General features: G+C 40.7%; 1 protein-coding gene across 1 annotated transcript in view; it reads left to right on the top strand.

Moving 5' to 3' along the window:
* The window catches only part of DGKK (diacylglycerol kinase kappa), a 165,452-nt gene extending 144,064 nt beyond the window's left edge, over nt 1-21,388 (top strand). Inside the window, exons 19-28 of the mRNA XM_075538373.1 lie at nt 4,196-4,292; nt 4,550-4,657; nt 4,999-5,112; nt 5,719-5,853; nt 9,234-9,394; nt 9,931-10,072; nt 11,181-11,267; nt 12,968-13,078; nt 15,208-15,331; nt 21,309-21,388. Of these exons, the coding sequence (XP_075394488.1) occupies nt 4,196-4,292; nt 4,550-4,657; nt 4,999-5,112; nt 5,719-5,853; nt 9,234-9,394; nt 9,931-10,072; nt 11,181-11,267; nt 12,968-13,078; nt 15,208-15,331; nt 21,309-21,388 (1,159 nt within the window). The remainder of the gene's footprint in view (nt 1-4,195; nt 4,293-4,549; nt 4,658-4,998; nt 5,113-5,718; nt 5,854-9,233; nt 9,395-9,930; nt 10,073-11,180; nt 11,268-12,967; nt 13,079-15,207; nt 15,332-21,308) is intronic.
* Nucleotides 21,389-24,954: the final 3,566 nt, after the last annotated feature.

Here is a 24,954-nt window from a genome sequence, read left to right as displayed (position 1 = left end):
GGTTTTAAGTTGATATCTCATTGTTATTTTGATTTGCCTCTCCTAGATGGCTAGTGATTGTACTTTTTCATGTATTTGTTCACTATCTGAGTCAGTTTTGCTGAGCTGTCTGTTCACATCTTTTGCCTACTTTTAACTTATATTCTTTTTTTTCTTTTTGAGGTGTTGCAGAATTCTATAGCTTTAAATTGCATCCCCTTTTCATTATGTCGTTGCTAAAGATTTTTCCCAGTCAGGGGGCTCTCTTTTTACTCTTGATAAAGTCTTTTGATGTGCACAAGTGTCTTATTTTTAGTAGGTCTCAGTCATCTATTTTGTCTCTTATTGTGAGTGCTTCCTTAATTATATTTGGTGGTATATATATATGCCCTACAGTAGGGCCCTTAATTTTGTCCCAGTTTTCCCACTTGTGACTCTTATAGCTCTGGGATTCACATTTAGGCTTCTGATCCAGCTAGAGTTCATTTTCTGCTTGGGGTATGATACAGGTTCTGTTTCATTATTCTGTAGCTAGAGGTCCAATTTTGCCAGCACCATTTATTGTTGGAGCTGCCTCCCATGTAATGTTTCTGGCCCTTTGTCATTATGGTGGCAGTTAACAGCCACTAGTCACTCTTCAGGAGAAAGATGTTCATTTCTACTCCCAGAAACTCCCAGGGCATGTCCTATCCTGTCCCATACGGTTGCTGTGAGTCAGAATTGGGTAAGTGAATTAGTGAGTGTTATTGAAAATTAGTTGTATATAGTTAGATGCGGGTATTTCTGGGTTTTCTATTCTATTACATTGGTCTCTGTTCCTATAAATTGGACCAGTAGCAAACTGTTTTCACTACTGTATCATGGGTTTTGAGGTCGGGTAGTAAAAGGCCTCCTACTTTGTTCTTCTTTTTAAGGAGTTCTTGGCTTATTCTAGGTATCTTCCCTCTCTGTATGAACTTGATCATTCTTTTTCCATTTCTTTAAAAAATAAAGTTGAGACTTGGATCAGATTTGTGCTATTTATAGATTGCTTTAGATAATATTGACATTTTCACAATATTAAAATTTCCTATATATGAAAATAGGATATTCTTCCACTTGGGAAAGTGTTTTGTTGTTGTTTTGTTTCTTGTTGTAATGTTCTGTAGTTTCCTTTGTACAAGTCTTTTATTTATTCTTTAGTATTTTGTCATTTGTGTGGCTACTATAAATGGTGTTGCTTTCTTTCTGCCTTTTTTAAAAATCATTTTATTGGGGCTCTTACAATTCTTATCACAATCCATACATCCATCCATTGTGTCAAGAACATATGTACATTTGTTGCCATCATCATTCTCAAAACATTTGCCTTCTACTTGAGTCCTTAATATCTGCTGTTCATTTTCCCCCTCCGTCCCCACTCCCCCCTACCTCATGAACCCTTCATCATTCATATATTATTATTATTTTGTCATATATTACACTGTCTGATGTCTCCTCTTGCCCTCTTCTCTGCTGTCCCTCCCCCAGGGAGGAGGCTATGTGTAGATTCCTGTAATCAGTTCCCCCTTTCTACTCCACATTCCCTCCAACCTCCAGGCATCGCCACTCTCACCACTGGTTCTGGAGGAGTCATCTGCCCTGGATTCCCTGTTTCCGGTTGCTATCTGTACATCCTCAGAGCTCTCTAGGAATCCACTTGATTTCTACTTATTAATCCTATATCCTGCTGCTTTACCAAAGCCCTCAATTGTTTCTAACATCTATTTGTGAAGTCTTTTGTGTTTCCTACATATAAAATCATATCATCTGCAAAGAGTGAGAGTCTCACCTCTTCTTTAACCAAATGAATTCTTTTGATTTCTTTTGTTTTCTACTGGTTCTGGATATTCTGTTGAATAAGAGTGGTGGTAGGAGTCATCTTTGTCTGATTCCATTTATCAGGAGAAATGTTTTCAGTTTTTGTCCATGGAGGATGATGCTGGTTTTGTTTTGTTTTTCATATATTGCCTTTATTGTGTTGAGGCATTTCCCATCTATTTCTATTTTATTGAGTGTTTTATCAGAATTGGATATCTGATGTTGTCAAATGCCTTTTCTATAGGTATCAATATGATCGTGTGGTTCTTATTCTTTGCGTTAGTCCAGGCTGACTAGAGAAACAAATTCATAGACACTGATTTGTATAGGAAAGAGCCTCCTATACAAGAGCAATTGAATATTGAGAAAACATCCCAGCTCAGTCCATTTCAAGTCCATAAATCCATTATTAGCCCATATGTCTGAAACCAATCTATAAAGTCCTCTTCAAAATCACTAAACACACACAATGATGCTGAATGCAGGAAGATCACAGGCCAGTGTGTGGGAAGTCCTAAGGATCCAGTGGTGTTGTAAACTTCTCAGTGCTGGCATGTGTCTCCATGTGACTCTTCCAGCTCAGGACACTAGTCTAGGTCCATGCGCCTTGTCAGCTGCAATGTCTCCCAGGGAGTGAGCCCACATCCTGCCTCCAGCAAGCTATTTATCTCCTTAACACCTCCAAATGAGGTCATCAAGCTATGACCTGATTGACTGGCTAGACTCCACCTCTTCACTCATAATCCTCTCAAATTGACAACAGATTATGTAACTACCACATTCTTTGTTTCATTTATTGACAAAGATCTCAAAGAAATACTCTTAAGTTTTCTTCTGAAATATATATTTTAACTCTTATACTAAGTATGATCTACTTAGCACAAATTTTTCTAGATGGTATGAAATTGCATCTAAGTTCTCTTTTTCATGTGGATATTAAATTTTCTTAGCATCATTGAAAAAAGTGGGTGGGGGCTATTCTTTCTTTATTGGAATGTGTTAGCACCTTTGTGAAAAATCAATTAACCATAAATGTCCAGATTTATTTCTGGACCCACAATTCCATGCCACCAACACACTGTCTTTATTTGTCTCTCACTGCCATAGAGTCAATTCTGACCCATAGCAACCCTGTAGAACAGAGTCGAACTGCCCCTGTGTGTTTCTAAGACTAACACTCTAAAGGAGTAGGAAGTCTCATCTTTCTCCTGCAGAGCACCTGGCGATTTTGAACTGCGTATCTTTCAGTTCAACACATAATCCACCACAGCACTCTCGATATATGTTTAGCTTTATAGTATGTTTTGAAATGGAGACGTGAAAGTCTCCTAAATTTGTTCTTTTTCAGAATTCTTTTGGTTGTTCTTAGGTGTTTTGCATACTGACATAACTAAATCTCTCTTTATATACATGAAAACTTCGTTCAATGCTGTTTGTTCATTTTAGTTTATTTGTTGTGTTTAATTTTTCTTGGGTATATACCTGGAAGTGGAATCAATGAGTTCTTTGGTAGATGTAGTTTAACCATATTTTGGTTTAAACCCGAACCAAAATAATTTTGTGCTCTTTTCTATTTTAAAACATATGCCCTGCCATGGGTCCTCTCTGTGGCTCTACTTGAAAAACTATTAAGGTAAACGTTACCTCTGCCTGTTCTTATCAGAGACCCTCCAGGCACCTAGCTACTGTCCTTTCTACCTCAAGCCCAAGGCGCTTGATATCCTCCCTCGTGTCCCATAGTCTCTTTACTAGATCCCCCGCTAGAAACTTCCTGCTAGGCTTAGTTTTACTATCTGAAAGTGAATGAAGTAATTTACATCCAAGTAGTGTGCTTGTAAAAGCCCTACACTTTGCAGCACATTTGCAACTGCAAACAACTTGCCATCTAAGGAATGAATAGTTCCAGTGCCGTTTGTTCCAGGCAGCTAGGATACTGAACTCCTAGAGCAGTACTTGTCAGGGTAACTGGTGTGTGTCAGACAGCTATGCTCAGCTTTTTATGAGCATAGCTTTCTTTAGATAGCCTCCCTCTTCCAAGTCTATACCAGCATCAGCTACAAGAAGTGGCAAATTCACCTATCAATTGGATGCTTATGCATTTAAAGGGCCCATTTCAACAAGCTTTTGCCTAGAGATCTCAGTTTTACTATTCCAGCAGCTCTTCTTGTGTCTAGTTGCCTTCCAACTGAACTCTTCTATAACAAACCCAAACCAAACTCATTGCCATTGAGTCAATTGCAACTCACAGTGACCCTATAGGACAGGGATTTATGAGAAAATATTTGTGAAATAAGTTTACCCTCCTGTTTCTCTCAATGCATTTATCATTATATTTTCTTATGCTGTTACAACCCTCTCTACTCTTACCTACTTGTAGTACCCGCCTTAAGAACAAGATGTGGTATGGACTTTTGGGAAGCAAGGAACTTTTGCATCGCTCTTACAAAAATCTAGAAGAACGAGTGCACCTAGAGGTTAGTGGGAAAGGAGACGGCTCTTGGGTGGTAAGAAGAAAGGAAATCTCATGTCCTTGAGAATCATTTGTCCCTTCTATCTTGAATTCTTCCTGTGCATTAATGCCACTCATATCCCAAGACATAAAGATTGATTTCCATTTTATGAATAAGAAAGGTACAGCATGAAGAGAAGAGAGGGCCCTTCCCCCATGCCTGTATATAAACCTTTGCATCAGTGTGTGAAGATTCAGCCAATAAGACCTACTCTTTTTCAGTGTGATGGAGAAGCCATCCCCTTGCCAAACCTACAGGGCATTGTAGTGCTCAACATTACCAGCTACGCTGGAGGGGTCAACTTCTGGGGAAGCAGCACAGCAACCGTGGTAAGTAGGAACTATGGCCTCTCGGAAAGGAGAGCTGGGCTGACTAAACTGGGGATTGGACGATGAAGAATGAGAAGGTGGCTGGGACCTTTATTAATAGCAGCTATGTAATCAGTTTTTCTAGGCAATTAAAATCCCAGAACACAAAGATCAGCAAAAGGACGCAGGAATAGGTCGGTTCACAGGTGTTATCTGAGCTTTTAATTGTCCGCTCCTCTAGCCTGGTATATCCTTGAAAGGTTACCTAATTCATGCTATTTTTCTCCAAGGAGGTCTGTCAATAAATAAGTAAAGTGTGTATTCTCAAGGATGGGAGATGTGACATAAATATATTTCCCCAGGAATATGACAGTCCTGCAATCGATGATGGGAAGCTGGAAGTTGTGGCAATTTTTGGTTCCATGCAGATGGCAATGTCCCGTATCATCAAGCTACATCATCATCGCATTGCTCAGGTAGGAAGTTGTTGGCTGGTCACCAGAAAATGTGTTTTGTTGCTGTAACCCAGGGTATATGATGGTCCCCAAAATTAAGTGGGTATAAAAATTCTAGGTATGATGGAGCAGGTTATATAGTAGACTGCAAGGTGTTGACTAAGATTGGAGGCAGGGATAGTAAGGACTTGAAAGAGCAAAAATGCTTCTGTAGACCCCAGACCGATACCATTTGTGTCCATCCAAAATAAGACAGTTGTAATCAAAGTTGATTTTGACTCATGACAATACTATATGTATCAGGTGAAAATTGTGCTTCTTGGAGTTTTCCATGACTGCTTTTTGAAAATAGATTACCAGACTTCTCTTGTGAGAAGCCTCTGAATGAAGTCAAATTGCCAACCTTTCACTTCACAGCTGAGCACATTAGCTATTCATACCACCTAGAGCCCCCATTCTTGCCCATAGGATATATGGCATTTCTCCCTGGAATATTCTGATTCACATCCTTGTTAGTTCTGCCTCAGATGCACATTAAAGACCTGGCTGCAGAATTATCAACTTGCTCTATGTGTAACATTTGCTTCATTTGTCTCCCCCACTCCCCCTCCTTTTCTTCTCTGGTAGTGTCATGAAGTGATGATAACAATTGATGGTGAAGAAGGTATCCCAGTGCAAGTGGATGGGGAGGCCTGGATTCAGAGGCCAGGCCTTATCAAGATTAAATACAAGAATGGTGCCCAGATGCTGACAAGAAATCGGGTAAGAGAGAAAAACTCATCCTGGATCCCTACACTGCCTCCTTGACAGCCGTCAGTCAAGGGCTAAATGCTTTCTGTCAAGTAGAATTCCTTAAACTGAACTCTGCATCACTGCATCAGAGTCAGCTGTGCTGCGTCCTAGAAATACACATTATGAGGCCCTACACGAGAATCGCTGAATGAGAATGGGCTGGGTATTTCCTAGAAACTTGCATTTGTGAACACGCTTCTAGAGATAGTCTACTTACACGGACATTTAAAAAACACTGCCCAAGAGAAAAGACGTTGGAAAAGCTCAATATCGGCAGCTAAATCCAGACCAGGGTCTGACTATGGAACAGCCCACCAATTGCTCTTATGTGTCTGTGGTAATTAGATAATTTTATGCCAACTAGACACACTTGGCTAAGGGTGGAGTCAAACCTGTCAATAAAGTCACTGCCTGATGCACCACCCTTGGGGGTATCATCTTCCTCATAGGGAGAAGCCTGAACCCCCTCTCTCTGCTACTGACCCTGAGAGGTGCCATAGCACTGTCATGTTTCCACCAGCCTTGGATCCACATAACTCTTCACCTACTTACCTGTGATCTTCCTTCATTCTGCGTTATTGAATGTGGCAGCATGTCTCTTGCAATGGACTTATGGACTAGTATCAGACTTATGGTCTTAGATTAAACTGGACTAAGAAACTGTCTTGATAATGTAATTAATTCATGAATGACAGTGCATTTGTTTTGTCCTAATACAGGAAGTAAAAGTTAAGCTGAAGAAAATTAAAGCAAGTTCACAAGGCCAAAATATAACTTTGAGTCTATTCCACTTGAGTATTGACCTGAGTCTATGCTACCTGAATTTTAAACATCTCAAGAACAAATTTGATGCATTGAATGACAAAAGGTCTAATGAGTTGTGGGAGGACATCAAGAATATCATTCACAAAAAAAGCAAAAGATCATTAAAAAGACAGGAAAGAAATAAAAAATCAAAGTGGATGTCAGAAGAGATCCTGAAATTTGTTCTTGATCATAAGAGTAGCTAAAGTAAATGAAAGAAATGATAAAGTCAAAAAGCTAAATAGAAATTTTCAAAGGACAGTTTGAGAAGACAAAGGCAAAGAGTATAATGAAATATGCCAAGACAGAATTAGAAAACTAAAATGGAGGGATGCACTCAGGATATCTTAAACTGAAGGAGTGGAGGAAAACTTTAAACCGCGCCTTGCAATCTTGAAAATTTCTCTGGGTGAAATGTTGACTGATGCAGGAAGCATCAAAAGAAGCTAGAAAGACTACACAGAGTCACTGCACCCCAAAGAAGTAGGTCACCTTTATCTGCCTGTGGACCCCACAGAGGAAGGGTCCATGCCCCCCGCATCCCCTATCCACTACCCACTACCAATATGTCAAAGTCAGAGTCCCCTGAGGAGCCTGAACAGCCGTGGAAACTCTTCATTGGAGGTTTGTGCTCTGAAACAGCAAATGAGAGTCTGCGGAGCCATTTTGGACAATGGGGGACACTCACAGATGGTGTAGTAATGAGAAATCCAAACACTAAGTGCTCCAAAAGCTTTGGGATTGTCGCTTACTCTACTGTGGAGGAGGTGGGTGCAGCCATGAATGCGAGGCCACACAAAATAGAAGAGTCGTGGAACCAAAGAGGGCTATTTCACGGGAAGATTCTCAAAGACTATGCCCAGTTAACTGTGAAAAAGATCTTGGTCGGTGGCACCCAAGAAGATCCTAAAGAGCACCACCCATGAGATTATTTTGAACAATATGGGAAAATTGAAGTCAATGAAATCATGATGGATCAGGGCAGGGGCAAGAAGAGGGGCTTTGCTTTTGTGACTTTGGATGAGCATGAGTCCGTAGGTAAGATTGTCATTCAGAAACACCACACTGTGAAGTAAGGAACGATCTGTCAGAGCAAGAGATGGCCAGTGCCTCTTCCAGCCAGAGGTCGAAGCGGTTCTGGACATTCTGATGGTGGCTGCAGAGGTGCTTTGCGTGGGAATAAAAACTTTGGTTGAGATGGAAATTTCAGTGGCTCTGGTGATTTTGGTGGCAGCTATGGTGATATGGGATATGGCAGCAGTTGGAAAGATTATAATGGATTTGGACATGTTTTCAGAAGAGAGCAGTCCCTAGAGAAGGATATCGTGCTTGGTAAAGTGAGTGAAAAGAGGAAGCGGAAAAAAGTGAAAAAGGGGGACCGAAAAAGAGGAAGGCCCTCAATGAGATGGATAAAAACTTCAAATAGTTATGGAGGGATCCGCTCCTTGAACAATATCTGCATTGAGTATGGAATTTAGGTCACTCTGAAGTTCCTTAACATGATGTGTTCATAAATATCATGCAGATTCAGCTAAATCTTGTAAAATCTAGGAGAAGGAAACAAGGCATTATTGATCAGACCTTCTCTGGTTAAAAGGTTTCTTTGACTCTGGCCTATGGAAGGTCCACAGAAACAGCAGTAAGGAGAGGAAAAGTCCAGTTTGTAAGCTTCCTACGGTGCCCTGGGTACTTTATAAGTGTTATCTCATGCAAGCCAAACTAAAAAACCCATCTTTCTGTCATCAGGTCTATTAGAGGTCATAGCGACACTGTAGGGCAAGGTATAACTGCCCCTATGGGTTTCCAAGACTAAATCTTCACGAGTGTAGAAAGACTCATGTTTTTGCCCACGGAGCAACTGGTGATCCTGAAATGCTTACTTTGTGGCTAGCAGTCCAACACATAATACACTATACCAGCAGGACTCTTTAGGGCCTCCCCAAATTAGTATTAGGTAGATTCATTTTCCCTAGCTTACAGATGAGAAAAATAAGGATCCGAGAAGTCCAGTAATTTGCTAACTGTCCCAGAGCTAGTAAGTAAAAGAAAGATGTGTTGAAGTTCAATGTAAATGTCTGGGTCTATCACTACAACGCATTGCTTAGATTTGGCAGAGAAGGGGTCATAAGGTGCTCTGCTGTCTTCTTGATTGCGATGCCCGAGTATGAGCTTCTGCAAGGCAAACATTTACATATCTAAGATGAGCATTGTGACGACACAATCAAAATTAAATTGCCTAGTTCAGAGTAGACACTGAACAAAATTTAAATCGAGAAAATATAAATAAATAGAGGGGCATGGATGTGGGTCCTCTTTACCCTTTATCAAACAAAACCCATTGCCATAAAGTCAATTACAACTCATAGCAATCCTATAGGACAGAGTAGAGCTGCCCACTGGGGTTTTCTGAGGCTTTAATCTTTGTGAGGGCACAAAGCCCCATCTTTCTCCTGCTAGCTCCATAAATGTCAGACTCGGAGACAGAACTGTCACCTGCCCTTTTAGCTTCACCAATCATTAGTGTCTGCCACTGTTTTTGTCTCCAGGACTATGAGAAATCAATGAAATTGTGGGAGTGCAAACATGATGAAATTCAAGCGGATCCTCCACCCCAGCTAGACTTTGAGGAATCTCAAGACACTCTTACTGATGAAGAGAATGCCCAGATGCAACACTTAGCTCGGCTTACAGAAAACCTCATCAGCAGGTAAGAGGGGTTGGCAGATACAAGGCTGAGAACTCAAAGAAGGGCCAGAGTGAAGGCAATTGGGGTCTCTTGGCCTCTTAGGAGCCTGCCTCAGAAACCTCACCTGACATCTGAAGACGGACGAACGCGGACAAACCAAACAAGAGAGATCTTTAGTTCTCAACAACAAAAAAGCAGTTGTACTCTGTCTCATTAGGCCTAGAAAGGAAATGTGGTCTTCTCCAATTACCCTAGATGGAACAGAACTACGGATGTTTATCCTTGTCCTTAAATATCAGGCAGGTCTCAGAGTTCCTGAAGTTAACTGCCCTCCTCTAATCTAGCCTCCTGTCTTCCCCAAGCTCTTAGCATCTACATTCTGGAGGCGAGACAGGAATGGTCGAACAAAAAAAAGTAGGTGTAGCTGGAGAGAGTATAGAGTCTCAGTTGAGAACTCAGGACTTTCTTGTCAACTCTTATCCCAACCCTGACCAGCATCCCAGGCCAGAAGTCCTTCAGAAATTCTGATTCATATATCTGTTTTTCCTTTCTTACAGACTTACTGATCTGAGCAAGTTCTACCAGCATGTGTCTGTCCTGATGGATTCTGTAAATGCCAGTACTGAAATACTGAATGACATACTTTATGGACAAGACGGTGGCAATGAGGCAGCTGCAGCTTCCTGCAGCCCCATTGAGGTAAGGTGATAAAAAGGACAGATGAAGGAAAGGAGCCAAACCAAATAAGAGAGGGATAAAGGGAAATGAAGGGACGCCAGAGGCTGGGTGACAGATAATATGGCAGGAAATTGATGGATAGAGTAGAAGACATGGCAGGTTCTTTGGCTTGTTCTAGATCCAGGGTGGCTTCTAGGAGAATCTCAATCAGTTTTAGAGGTCATCTTCTTCCCTGAGAATCATAGATCATACCTGCCTATGGAGAAAAATGGCCAATGAATGGAGAGTAGTAGTTTGGCCTCCCTGTGTAACCTGATAAGGCAGCACCTGTCATTAGAATCAAAGTTCCAAGGTACCTTAGTTTCCCTCTTAAGTGAAAAATCCAGATTAGGATACTTGATATTAAATTTACTATCCCGTGACTTCTTTCTCGAAGTGAAAAGTGATGCTTTCTTTCAAAAAGTAGCTTTAGTGCTAGGCAATAGATTGAAAAGGGCCCCATATAAGGTCAGGGGCTGCCAACATATGAGTTAACTGTTGACTTTGAAGCAGACCGCAGTTGGGTTAGGCCTGGAACTCAACACCTAAAGTTCCAAGAAGAAAGACGGTTAGGCTGACCTCTACCTGCCACATGAAAGATGACTTCAGCCTAGGGATAGCGAACTCGAACCCCACAGCTACCAAAACAATAGTGCCTCAGAGCAACCCTATGAAACACAATCGGGTGCTCTGTAGGGCTTCCGAGACTAAATCTTCATGGAGACTGATAGCTTCCTCTTTCCCCTACAGAGTGGCTTCTTACTTTCAACTGCCAGCCTTGTGGTTAGCAGTTCAGTACCTAACAGAGCCACCAGGGCTCCTGAAGGGTTAAAAAGTGACCTCAAATTCGACTCTGGTTTTTAAATTTTCTGTTTCCTTATACTCACAGTACTCAATTAGTGATGCTGAAAGCCAAAATATAAGGCACATAAATATAGCTTTACCGTAATTGACAAATGGCATCAGTTATGATTGGCTGGTGCCCGTACTGTGCCAGTTGTGCTACATCCTATTAATCTGTCGCTTTCTTCCCACAGAGAATCCAGCTACAAGCTTATTAACCAACCCTGTTTCTTCCTTCTCTTCTCAGACACTGAGCAGAAATGATGCAGTGAATCTTACATTTAGTCTTAAAGGGCTCTACAATGACACCAAGGCTTTCTTGGATGAACACTTGGTGAGTACTGAAGGCCGGGACATAGATGGGCAATGCCTTCCATTTGAGTACAGTTGCTATGTTTGGTTCTAGCGCATGGGAGACATGTGGAAGTATTTTCCCCAAACACTTGTTGGTTGGCCCTGGTATGTTGTCCAGGAAGGATTGTTATTGATTGTATCGCTTTATAGGTGTTACTAGTTCACACTGAGACCAGAATACACTTTTTTAAAAATCTCTCACTCATATTGTCCTTTGGAAAATGTCTCCTGGGTCCAGACCAGGCCAGTCAAAAGTAAGGTGTTTTCAACATACATAAGAAGGTTGAAGTCAGCACAGAAAAGTTCAGTGAGCTCAGAAAATAGTGAGCATTTTTGAGATGGCCTATATCTCCCAAGTTCCTACGTACCTTTTTCAGCATGTAGGAAAGTGGTATGGAAAAGTATAAAAACCTGAGAAGTCCTAGGTTAAAATACCAAATCTTCCATTCACTAGCTGTATGAAGTAACTTCACCTCTCTGGATCTCAGTTTTGGTATCTATAAAATAAAAAGTGTAATATCTATCTCTCCAGGTGGCTGTAAGGATTAAACAAGTTTGTGTACATTAAGTACCTAGCAGTATCTGGCACATGGTAGGGGCTCAAGAGATGGTAGCTTTCATCAGTCTTGTAGAGAATGGACTTGAGGCTCAGTTTTTTGAACCAAAAGAATAGTTACACATTTATCAGTTTGCAAAGTCAAGAGGTCCATTTGCTGAATTTGCTCTGGTGACATAAATAATTATGATTGCTCCACTTTTCCATTGGCTGCAAAAGCTCTGAAGCAGATTATGTGCTTGCTTCTCAACGAATGAAAGTTTAATTCAAGACAGGATTCTGAGTTGATATCTCAAAGCACATTTGCTTTCTCTTTGTCATTGGCGTTGTTTACCAATGCAGGCTGCAGGGTGGCTAAAGCAATCAAACAAGTGTTCTAACATCTGAAACATAAGCTGTAGTGTTTCAGCCTTGGCAAACAACAATAGAAGCACCTTCTATACATAGGCACAACTCAACAGCCTTGCCAATTTGGGCAGCAGGAAAGACAGAAGCACTTTTGCTACTCAGATTTTTTAAGGCTCATGGTACGAAAATTTGTTTGTATAAAACAACAACCCAACTTGAACACATGCAATGCTTGAGAGGGCTCTCACTCCATAGATATCCAAATGCAGTCAGATGGCAAGGAACTGCTAAATATGTCAATGTACTTCCAAAAAAGCTTAGTCACAGAGGTGGGATGGAGATAAGGCTCTTTTCATTTGAAGGAGGGTATAAGAAGGAGGGTAGAGCTTAGTATTGGAAAAACGACTATAGATTTATGATGTAGTGAATCTTATTCACTAACTCCCATTTCTATTATTTGTCTACTTCATTTGTGCAAGTGATGTATCAGGGCAGAAACTAAGAAATTAGCAATAATAACCAAAAGAAATCCTCTCAGTCAATTTGCACATTTACCTCAGAGAAGAATCCTGGGCAAATCCTCTATTAGAGCCAGGAGGACAAGATAGTGTGAGATTCATTCTCTAACTACCTGCTCTTTTTTCTGAGCCCTATACTCTCCAGATATCAAATAAGACACTATTGTATTGTTCTTTTATTATGGTTAGTAATCACTTTCTAGGGTCTCAAATACCCCTTCCCTTTGGTAGCCTCACTTTTTTTCCTGTCTATGCCAGATAAGAAATGCTGAGGTTGAAACTACCCTGCAAACCACTCTGGATGCCATGGGAGAAGAGTTTGAGAAGCTGTTAGAGATAGACTGGATGAATCAAATCTTTGTTCCAGAGGTGCGTAATCCGAGGACTGGGAAATGAGGAGGAAGAGGGATTGTTCCTTTGATGCCTTAAGTTCTACGGTGGGCCAGGCCACAGTGTCTGATATAGCGAGGGAATCCCAGTGGTGCCTTTCAACTCGAGCCCAAAGGAGCTTTCTCCTTCATCATAAGTAGATAGGACAAGGCAGAAAACGCATTGAAAAATTAGATGGCCATGGGGAAATAACCAAAAAGAAGATGTACTCTGTGTCAAAAGGTGATTGGGAAAATAAGTAGTATTCTTTTATTTTGTTGTGGTTTTTCCTGTACGTCTCTCCTGGCTGAAAACCCTCTCCCTTGCTCAGTACCTGCGATGAGAATCCAATTCTGTGTGGTGCACACAGTATGATCATACAAGGTGTTCACGGCCAATTCTAAATGGCTGCTATCCATGCCATGCTGATGATCATATCTTCCAACTATCACCGCCCCCAGGCATCTCCTGTGCCTCTCAGGTTTGTGCTTACAAGAAAAGTGAGCATAGAAATAGTGACTACAATATGAAGAACACAGAGATGCTGTCATTTTTGGACAACTCTGGGTGATTTCCTAGTATTTAGAGTTCTGTTTCATAAATTAAATGGTACAAAGATATCCATTTGCCATAAGGCAAATTATTCCCATAAAGGGTTGTTGTGGTTTTCCTTGGGAATTTCCTACCACAAAACCACTCATTTTCACCAATTGGAATTCTTGAACCCTTTACTTGGTATAACTTTTAATAAGGTCCCATAGTGCAGCTATATGTATGGGAGCAACCATAAAGGAAGCTTTGGACTAAGGCAACAATCAAGCTATCATTTGAGAGGGAAAGCTATATACAAATTTAGATCTTAAAGGACTCAAGAACTACCTTATATATCTTTGCTCATGACCCAAGCACTTTCCAGAGCTCTTTGTGGCCTACTACACTTGCTTAACCGCTCTTTGGGGAAGAGAAATATACTATTAGACCAAAAAAATGGATCAAAGTCATGTTTCTCTCTCTTACTCTATTATTGCCCAGTTGAATTCTCTCTAACCGAGTTCTGGATCTAAGCAAATAGGCTGGATATCGAGAGAATTATGGCACTCAGGTGTCCATACCTCCAGGTAATAATTTATATGTGAGTCTTCCTGCGTGAAAGAAAGCCAGGAAGATACTGCTTATTTACTAAATAACAAGCTTTTCAACCTTCAGGCCATAGATGTTTCAAATCCACTTTGGTGGGTAAATGTAGGATGAGAATCAATTAGTCATTAATGTTTTCAAGGTTTTTGTTGGGAGGGAAGGTCTTTTACCCTTCCTTGGGGTGTGTGTGTGTATGTGTGTGTGTGTGTGTGTGTGTGTATAGAACTTCCACAGTCAGCACTACAGGAGAGAAGGTACATGACAGAACAGGAGAAAAAAAACAGACTTCTGTTCTTCTAATGAAGGAGAGCAGAGGTATATACACAATCCTAAAAAGATGATCATCAAAACCTCTTGAAATGTATTTGGATTTCGGGCAGCAAAGTTACCTTCAGAATTATGCTTTACTGAGACCAGTAACAAAGCAAGTACACTTGAGCAAGAGCAAGGGGCTGGGTGACTGAGCTGGAGTTACATGGAGTTACCAAGCCTACATGTTTTGCCCAACAGAGAACCCATGTTTATAATTAAGAGCTATGTTTACGGAAACTCTTGAATTCCAGACAGGGAAGCAGGTGGCCTAGAAGGCAAGTGTTTACCCTGCATAAAGGTGTTTTCCCAGTGAGTTGAGTTGGAGCCCACCAAACCCTATGTATATGATTCGTGCAGAGGTGCCATATGAACCGGCTGTGTGAACCCAGTAAGCTCACCCTTCCAATTCTTAGTCACATGACCTCGGGTGAAATATTTAACCTCTCTGGGGTTGTTTTGTTTAAGAGGATGTATTAAAATATTTATTAAGCCCCCTAACTAGAGTAGGAGCTTGGTCGATTAAAGATCAATTGTCTAGGGTATGTGACCAGTGAATAGAGGGGTATCTCTCATGCTTGGATGGATAACATATCTGTTCACCATTTCGCTAGGCCTTTAGCAATTGCTTCTAAATGTCAAACAAATGATATCTTGTCCATTTTATTGCTGTTGTTTCCTAGGAAAAATCTTCAGGCAATTACACTAGAAGCTTCAAGTTGAAAGTCAAGTTCCCCAAATTGGGAAAGAAGAAGGTAGACGAGGAACATAAGCCTAAATCAGGACAAAGATTCCAAGGTTTTATTGGTAAGTCACACCCACAGACAAGCATAGAGATCATGAAGACTTCCCCAAGAACCTAGGTACCTTCCAGGAATCTAAAACTCCAATTAGAAATTTTCACTGGTATTATGGAGACCGAGGAGGAGATCTGCTATAAACCAGTCTTAGATAATGCCAATCATTTTCTTTAGACGAGGTGTAAGTTAGAAAATGATATGAATACTAATAGGGAGAGAACCCGAGAAAGAAAATTGTTCTGTGGCCTCTGTGCTATATTACACAGAAGCCAAAAGCACAAACAGGTTTGGCCCGATTCAGTTCCATATTGCAAAACTGTGCCAAAGCCATCAGAATCCTTGCTCTCCCCAAGTCAACTATGACTATAAACTTTGGTTTTGCTCCAGAAATCATTATTACTTGAGACAGGTTGAGGGTATTGGTGCTGAGCCCCTAAAGGTCAAAAGTAGGATGCAGGTCTTTTTGTTCCTTAGTTGCTAGGAACATAATTGTCCTGAAAACAAAAACTTTCTATATTTTGTAATTTCAATGTTGACTCCCTCCTTTCTTCTTTAGAATTGGCATGGTTATTCATATGCCAGTAAGACTCAAAAGAAGATTCTATTAGAGTTATCTGTTGTACCAACTCTTTATACCCACATTTTCAACTATATTTGGGGCCTAGACAATGAAGAAATTTGGGGGATGTAGCAGTAGAGGAATTTCTTACAGGATAGGAAGTATTTTTATCAACTAGGACAGAATGCACTACCCAGTTCTAAGATAACCTCACCCTGTGAAACGTATACTGTGGCCTCCTAAAAGAGTCTAGACCCTTTTAAGGTTGAGCAATGCCACTGTCAAAATCCACAATACCTATACACATTTCGAAGAGGGTTGCCCCTCTTACCAAACCATTTTCCTGGTGGGACCTTACACAACATTGATGTGGCAGGCTCACTGCCTCTGACTCTCTTACTATTGGACTGCCTGCCCCTGTTCTTCTACTATTCAATCAACTCAGCTTCAAATCTAAAGATTTTTTCTATTGGCCTACCCATGTAACCTTGGGTTCATAGCCCTGATCTGACCATCTCAAATTGAAAACAGTTACAATATTATCTCTTAGACCTGATGAAGGAGCCCTGGTGGCACAGTGATTATGCACTGGGCTGTGATTCCCAAGGTCAGTGGGTCGAAACCACCAGCCATTCTAAGGGAGAAAAATGGAACTTGCTGCTCTTGTAAATAGTTGCAGTCTCAGAACCTCATAGGGGCAGTTCTACCCTGTTCTATAGGGCTGCTATGAGTAGACATTGATGCTATGGCAGTGGATTTCAAGTGAGACCTGATGAAATGCTATCAAAGAATATGAGAGCCACAGAACAGGCCTAAGATTTCAATTCAATTACCCATTGGCCTAGCTGTATACTGAATTCTTTTAGGGTTTCAAGGGAAGAAGACATTGGCCCCACAGTCATCCTTAAGCAGTCATCACTTTTTACCCAGTGTCTCACCCCTTTTTCTGAAGACAAAGGCTTCCCAGGCTAAGGGCCCATCTTCTTTGCTGGTTCCACTGCCATGAAAAGTCCCTATATGCTTGCCGCTACATACCTAGGCATCTCAACCGCTCTTCCGATTAACTGTCCTTGTGGTTCCTTTCTCTCGTGTGTTAGTACAGGTGTATGCATGCACACATGGCTCGTGCTCTCTTGCTCCTTTCTTTCTCAGATTACGAAAATCATCTTTAACTTTCTTCTTTGCTACTGGATAAATATAGTGCTCAGTAAAGTGACTTTTTGACTTCCCATGCTTGCTTTAGGGAAATACAAGGCTACCTTTATCCATCATAACATCCAGAATTTAGAGTGTATCTTTTTTGAAGCGATAAGACCTAAAAGTACTCCCTATGGCCCTTTTGGGTAACATAGTAGCTGCGCCATTGGGTATAAGCAGGGCACAACCTCTGTCATAGGCACACCTGGCTTGCCTTTGCCTTGCCTTCTTCAGAACAGAAATTTGGTAAGAAACGGCAATCCAATATTTCCTGGGGCCTACTGATCTCATCTTGGAAATCGGGTGATAACCACAGAACACATAAGAATAATTCTCTTTATATGTAGTGCAGGATAGAATTGTCTGGGCATGGGAGAAGACAAAGTTTTCTCTAAAATGTCCTGGTGAGTCCTAATCCCCTTGGCTCCCTATCTGCCTGTGTATTTTCAGGAATTCAAATATTCTTTCTGTTCTTCAAGAGAGGGCCTACCTCTAGTATTCCGTTGAACCTCACTGTGAGAGACTTTTCCTCAGAAGTAGCCATACTTTTCTTTTCATTCACGCCAAAACTTGGGATGTTCTATCGGGTTCCGTCCATCTGCTTTCATTGGCTTGAGCATACGCACTCTTTAAGGTAGCTCTTCCTCCTCCTCTACCTCTTCTCCCACATTCACCTCTATCCAGGCTTGGAAATGATGCTAGCAGGCTTGAAACTATCTTATGAAAACTACAAGAATTTCATTTTTATGGACGAGCAAGCAAAAGCACGAAATCTCTTATCTTCATCGTTACATGCTGCCATGACAAAAAAGAACCACTACTGCATGTATTTAAAGACAGGTTTTTCTGGACGTTGAAGAGGCTAGAGGCCAAATTCAGGGCTTCAACTCTAGGATAAGGTCCTTCTTTGTCTCTGTCACCTTCTAGTAGCTGCTGCAATCTTTCGTTTTCCTGGGCTTGTAGATGCACCAGTGTCTGTCATCCATCTTCTTTTTGCTTGAGTATTTCTGTCCAGCCCATTTTCATAAGACACTACTTATAAGTGATTAGGTTTGGGGCCCATTCTACTCTGATGGGGCCTTATAAACATAAAACTCACAAAAGAAATCTCCATTTACAGGTACAAGGGTTATGATTTGCAATACATATTTGGAGAGATACAATTCACTCTATAACATTCTTCCCAAAGCTAATGGGCTGCTTTTTTCCCTTTCCTAGTAAGCCCTAGTAGTGTAGTGGGATATGCACCAACAGCTCAATGCAAGGTCAGCAGTTCAAATGTACCAGCCAATCCTTGGGTAAAGATGAGGCTTTCTTCTCCTGTAAAGATTTGCAGTCGGAAATCCACAGAGGCAGTTCTACTCTGTCCTATAGGGTCATAGTTGGAATTGACTCGATAGCAATGAGAGTTTATAGCAAACAGGGTTGAGACTCTGTTGAACCACCAATATGCTTCTGAGGGAAAATCTTATTGGTGGATACTCAAAAGAAAGAAGGAGATGTGAGCCTTCCTTTAGAACACCTTTGTACTTAACTAAGCCTATGGGAACCCAAGTCACCAGTGATGATATGCTGAACAGAATCCCTCTCCTGGAATAGCCAGCAGAGTACTGGCAGGTGGAGCAAACTTCTAGCTGGGATCAAGAGAATTTGACATTACTGCAGCTCCACTTTCACACAAGTGGCTCCCCACTGATCAAAGCCAATCCTTCAGAATTTATCTACAGACAGTCTTGCATTCAAATTATTGAAAAATCCCTATGCTGCCATTTAAGCAATCGTATGCATTGGTGATTTTGCTCCTTTGTGAAAATACATAATTCCATAAATATATTTTGTTGATCTCTATGTATACCACTTCCAGAGACAAGTGCAAAAAAGTATTTGGGGCAGCGCTGTTGGTACAGGGTTAGTGCTTGGCAGGCTAGTGCGATGTAGCAATCTAAGAAATAATCTGGTTCTTTCTTCCCATGGAGGATTGATCAGTAGTAGTGAAACTACTATTGTTTTTTGTTTTGTTGTTTTACTTTATCGCCTTAAGATTTGCATCTATTTAAAAAATAATTAAATCATTTTATTGGGGAATTGTACAACTCTTATCACAATCCACACATACATCCATTGTGTCAAGCACTTTTGTACATTTGTTTCCCTCATCATTCTCAAAACATTGCATTCCACCTGAGCCCCTAGCATCAGCCCCATTTTCCCCTCCCTCCCCACTCTCTCCTCCCCCCTTGATAAGTTATGAATTATTATTTTGTCATATCTTACACCATCCAACATCTCCCTTTACCCACTTCTCTGCTGCCTGTCCCCCAGGGAGGAGGTTATATGTAGATCCTTGCAATCAGTTCTCTGCTTCCACCCCATCCTCCCTCCACCCTCCCAGTATTGCCACTCTAACCACTAGTATTGTTTTTGTACCTTGTATATTACAAGTCTAGAATATTAGATATGAACAATTTAAGTTCAAGGACATGTTTTGACTTATGTTTTATACACCACTGCTCATTCTTTGAGTTGTAAGAAAATTCAGGTATTGACTAAGCCCACTGCTCACTCTGGTGATGGAATTACTCTCTATGATATGATGATAGATACATCAGACTGGAAGAGTATCACAACTTATTACAAGAGCAAGAGCATTAAGGTCATTCACAGCTACAATGGAAATTTTGACTTTGTGATAATTAATCCCATGATCTTTGGAAAGTTATTTAATTTCTCTGGACTTCAGTTTACACATTTGTAAAAGGGAGACAACAACAGTATTTAAATCAGAGAGGTTGTTATGGTGATAACATGAAATATTATTTGCCAAGTACCTGGGACATAATAAACAAAGTGATCGTCCTTTTTCCTGCTATCAAAGTAATGGTATATCATTATAATTGTGATTAAATGCCATTGAGTTCTAATTCATAGCAACCCTGTATAGTGTCCAGTCTTGCACCACCCCACAATTGTTATGTTTGAGCCCATAGTTACAGACACAGCATCAATCTTTCTACCTTTGGTGAGGGATTTTCTCTTTTTCACTAATCTTCTACTTTACCAAATACAATCTCCTTTTTCAGAGAGCTGTCTCTCCTGATCGCATGTCTAAAACACTAAGACTAAGTCTTGCTAGGCTAGCTTCTAAGGAACCTCTTGGCTCTTCTTCTAAGACAGATTTGTTTGTTCTTCTGGAAATCCATGATCCTTTCAATATTCTTCCCCAACACCAGATTCAAATGCACCAATTCTTCTGCTGCCTTCCTTGTTCACACCTTACACCTAAAGTGATAATGTTGTTCAACATCTTAAAGGTCTTCTACAGAAAATTTGGTAATGCAGTATGTCTGATTTTTTACTGTTGTTTTCATGTTCATTGATCATGGCTCCAAGCAAAATCAAATCTTTGGCAACTTCAGTCTTTTCTCCATTTATAATGATGTTTCCTATTGGTGCATTTGTGATGATTTTTGTTTTCTTTACATTGAGATGTAATCCATATTTAAGGCTATACACTTTGAGTTTCATCCGCAAGTACTTCAAGTCCTCTTGATTTTCGGCAAGCAAGGTTGTGTCATCTGTATATTGGTGTATAGGCTCCTACAGGTTCAGGAGTATTTTTTATCTTAGTTATAGTCCTGGGAGGTAAGACCGCATGTGAACTTGGCTCCCCTGGGAAGCCTCCTTTTCTGGCAATGTCCCAGACCTTTGGAACACTGTGTTGGAAAATCAACATTAGCCATACCTCATATGACATAGCTCTCTGTTGATCATATTTTGGGATCCTAGAAGGTAGACAATGACAGATAGTACCTCAGGAAATTTTATAAGATTTCAGCATTTGAAAGGATTATTGTTGAATGTGTTTGTTTGTTTGGGGGGGTGCTCAGTTTGTACAGATATAAAAAGAAAATATCCTGGACCAAGCAATATTCTCTCTGCTTTAGTTCAACCGATTTGATTTCCCAGGAATCAAACATCATGGTCTCCCAATTGGGAGATCATGGTGTTTAAGCATCTTTGTTAAGAAGTCGATAGCTGTCCATGGATTATCAAATTCTGAGAACTAAGTCTATTTGTGTTTGGTTCATAGGGTGTTTCAGATTTTCTCTGATGGTTCAGAGGTAGTTGATACAATAGGGACAAAGTTTTGTACTATTTGGGAATTGTCCATATTTAGGAATCAGGCAATGTGTTAATCTCATTATTCATATACTTTTTTCTCATAAAGGCAATTTGTGGCATCGCAGAACCCATGAAGATGAAGCAAAAAATAATAATCCTCCAACACCACAAAGACCTCAACTGTAGCCCTTAATAGCTGGAAGAACACACAATATCTACAACTCTACTAAAACTCTTGAACCTCACTATAGGCTAGAGTAAATTATTTCTGAATAAACATGAGCACCACCAAGAGAGACCCTCCATTCCTTACACTAATACATTTTCCTGGACTCAGTATAGGACTCCTTAGAGGTTTACATTTTCTCCTTTGCCAAAGATTCTTGTTCCAAATTATCTTATTCAGTTCTCCTCCTCTGTGTGCAGCTTTACCAGTTACAATATTTAATTGGCTCTTTATGAATGGCTTTGGGTCTATAAATGAACTCACCCTTTCATAGGGTTTAGAAATGGTTTCTTCTGACTGACAGAAAGCCTACTGATGAGACAGAAAGAAATAGATTCTCAGGAAGATGAAAAAGGGGGACAAGGCAAGCAGGTTTGTCTGTGTATCTTCCTTGTGTATCCAATCCTTGCCAAATGCACATTGAAACTTCAGAAGGTCTTATCTAGTTGATTGACATGAGCACTAGATCCCATGGGCTTGTCCTGTTAAAATGATCATTTGAATATTCTTGTAGGTGTGATAATTGTGCTTTTTCTACAAGCCCTTTATGTTTTTCCATGTGTATATGTATGTCTTTGTACATGTCTAGGTAGTGCTTTCATGGCTGATTAGGCCCATTGGCTGGAGCTCACTCTTTACAGCAACCACACAGGCTCCCCTACTATTGCCTTGATATTAGGCTGCATGCCTCCAGAGTGTTTGCCTGCATTCTTGCTGAACTTTTAGACTAAATATTTTGCCACTGTGCTGCAGTTTACATTATGTACAAAGACATTAAGATGTGCGCGTATATATATGTATATATATAAATATGTATGTATGTATATATATATATACATATATATCATATATGAACTGAAAATAGAACTCAACCTCTAAGTAACCCTATAAATTTTTGTGCTATCCCAGGAATCCCGCCCCAGCCTGGTCCCACCCACCCCATCACCATTACCCTATACCATACATAAATCTCTACAAACTGCCCTAGTTCTTGGTGGAGCTGCTAATCTTTTGGTGCATTTTCAGTGTCTTAGAAGTGACTGGGACCTACATATAGCCTAGCTGATTGTGACACCCCCTTCAAATTCTGAGCCAGGTCATATAAGTAGGAATTAAGAATACCAATATAAGGAAGCTCAACTGGCAGGCTGCCTTATTTGCTCTATTGTCTGTGTTATCCCCTCCCCAGTAAAAAGACCATATGGACCAGTCAGGCTTTGAGGTCTGTGACTTGAAGGGCTGAGCTAAGGACTGCTGTAACAACCAAGTTACAGCTAGGCTCTTCCCCACAAGCTCCATCTTGACTTTCGTCTTTTGAATAAGCTGTTTGATCAGTCCCTAAATCACCTTTGGATCTCCAATCTTGCCCCTTTCCCTTGACTGGAGAGGAGCATTCGGATTAATTGGGATTAGGGAACAGAGTCAAAAGTGTTATTTCCTTGTGACTCTTTCCCAAATTTCCCTTGACAGCAAACTAGGCTTAAATTACTCCAAATTCTATTTTGTATTTTTTTTAGTGTCTTCTCCCAGTCAAACAAATATAATCAAACTCCACCCTCCACCCTGCATCCCCACCTCACTTTCAAATCACACTTTTGTGTAAGGGTCCCATTCTACTTATCAAGAGAAAGCCAGAAATGACCTCTTCTCGCTTCTCAAACGAACTTAGTGTGCTCAGAAACCCGACTTAGTCCATTGGCTGGTTCATCAAGGTGCACAATCTAGACTCTAAGCACTAGTTCTCAACTCTGGGACTCTACCAGCCTAGCCCACTGAAACCAGCAATTTTGTTTCACCTCTGTGGGGGTGAGGAGAATAATGCTAACACGAGGGTAGACCCCAAACATCTGATTGCTGTGCCAAACAAACAAAACTGTCCTAGCTCTACAACTAGAGAGGAAAATCAATGGGGAAAACTGAGAAGAAATATTTAAAACTTATCTAAGCATTAGACTATATTAATGTATATATTTTGGGTGAGGAGTGTTCTGTTGTTGGCCTTGGTTTTCCATGCATCACTCCCCCCCCCCCCGATACGATATGAATATCAAATCAACAAGATCACCATTGCAACCTATTTGACTTGGCTCCACTATAGCTTCACACCTTAACACATGTACAAACACATACTCATGGAGTTGAGAACAAAGTTGTTTTGCTTTTGTTCTTTCAGAAGATTCTTCAAAAGTGGACAAGCAAACCTAAGAGAACTGAAGTAATTCCTGGGAAAGGGTAGTCTTAGCTTACCAGTGTCTTGAAATTGTCTTAACCACAGATAGCAGTCAACTGTAATAGAACTCCATTTCTTGTGCTTTACTTTGCTGAAGTTATATTGGTCTTTGTATCTTTGTTTGATCTGCTGTACTCTCCGAATCCCCTCTCACACACTCTGTCCTCCCATTCTGAGTTGAAATGATATTGAATGAAGCCATGAAAATTTGGAGCAGGAGTCAGCTCATGAAGTAAAGTTTTATAGGTGATGAGGCCGAGGAGCAGGCATGATTTGTTGAACTTCTCAGTTACCTTCTAACTCTTATTTACCAGTACCTTCCAAAAACGTAAAGCAGTTTGGTGAGAATGTGTTCTTGCATGTACCAGCTTAGAAACAAAACAAGAAGTAATTCTTCTTTCCAGGGTTTGCCTTAGCCCCTGGGAGCATAAGCACCTTTCAGGATGTCATTTTACACTGCTTGCAGTAATATAGTTATTCATACAGTGGGACCAAACACTAAGTATCTATCTCAATTGCATTCACAGACACCATTAGGAGCCAAAGCTTTTGGGGTTTGGTTGCAACTTTGGTAGTGCTGCGGTATTGATTGGGTGACCATAAGAATGGTGGAGAAGGAGGAAGCCAGTAGATTTGAGCTGCTACAATTCACTTGGGTGTAATACTACAGTCATTCAGCAACTATGCTCAACAAAGGCTCTATGCTGCATCCACTAGTGTAGAAGAAGCATGAGGCAGAGATTCCAGACTATACATTTGATTAAAGGTTGACTATAAGAAACAACAAGTTTCCAACGAAGAAGTAGAATACTAACACCAAAGTAATCAAACCCCTTAGTATTATTCCATCCTATTTAAAAAACTTAAATTCAGTACGTGGTTCGTGTAAATGCATTAATCTATTTGTCCGCTAATCTATAATCCCTTATTGTTTTCCGTTGTATGTTTTCTTGTTCTTTGAGAAATTCCCAAAAATAAACAGCAGGGCCGGTGTCTGGCTGGCGGCAGATCCTAAGGTAGTAATAAGTCAACAGGGAAAGGTGGAAAGAAAAGGTTCCTAATGTGTGCCTATTCTTCCTCCCCCACAAAATGTAACACCAGCCCTCAAAGGTAATAAAGTACTGCTTCTCAAAATATTTTATTAATGAATAAACATAGTAAACAACAGTGCCTTGTCATGTTCTTAAGCATGGGGGAACTGGAATTGGGGTGGATATCGGAGGGTGGGCTCTGGCGGCGAGGAAGCAGTACTGGGGCCATGTATGGCTTCCTCGGGCTCCCAAGGCGGATTGACTC

This window comes from Tenrec ecaudatus, chromosome X (genome assembly GCF_050624435.1).
Source record: "Tenrec ecaudatus isolate mTenEca1 chromosome X, mTenEca1.hap1, whole genome shotgun sequence".
In the NCBI taxonomy this organism is placed as follows: domain Eukaryota; kingdom Metazoa; phylum Chordata; class Mammalia; order Afrosoricida; family Tenrecidae; genus Tenrec; species Tenrec ecaudatus.
The sequence above is the reverse complement of the archived record's forward strand: the minus strand, read 5'-3'. Positions and strand labels throughout refer to the sequence as shown.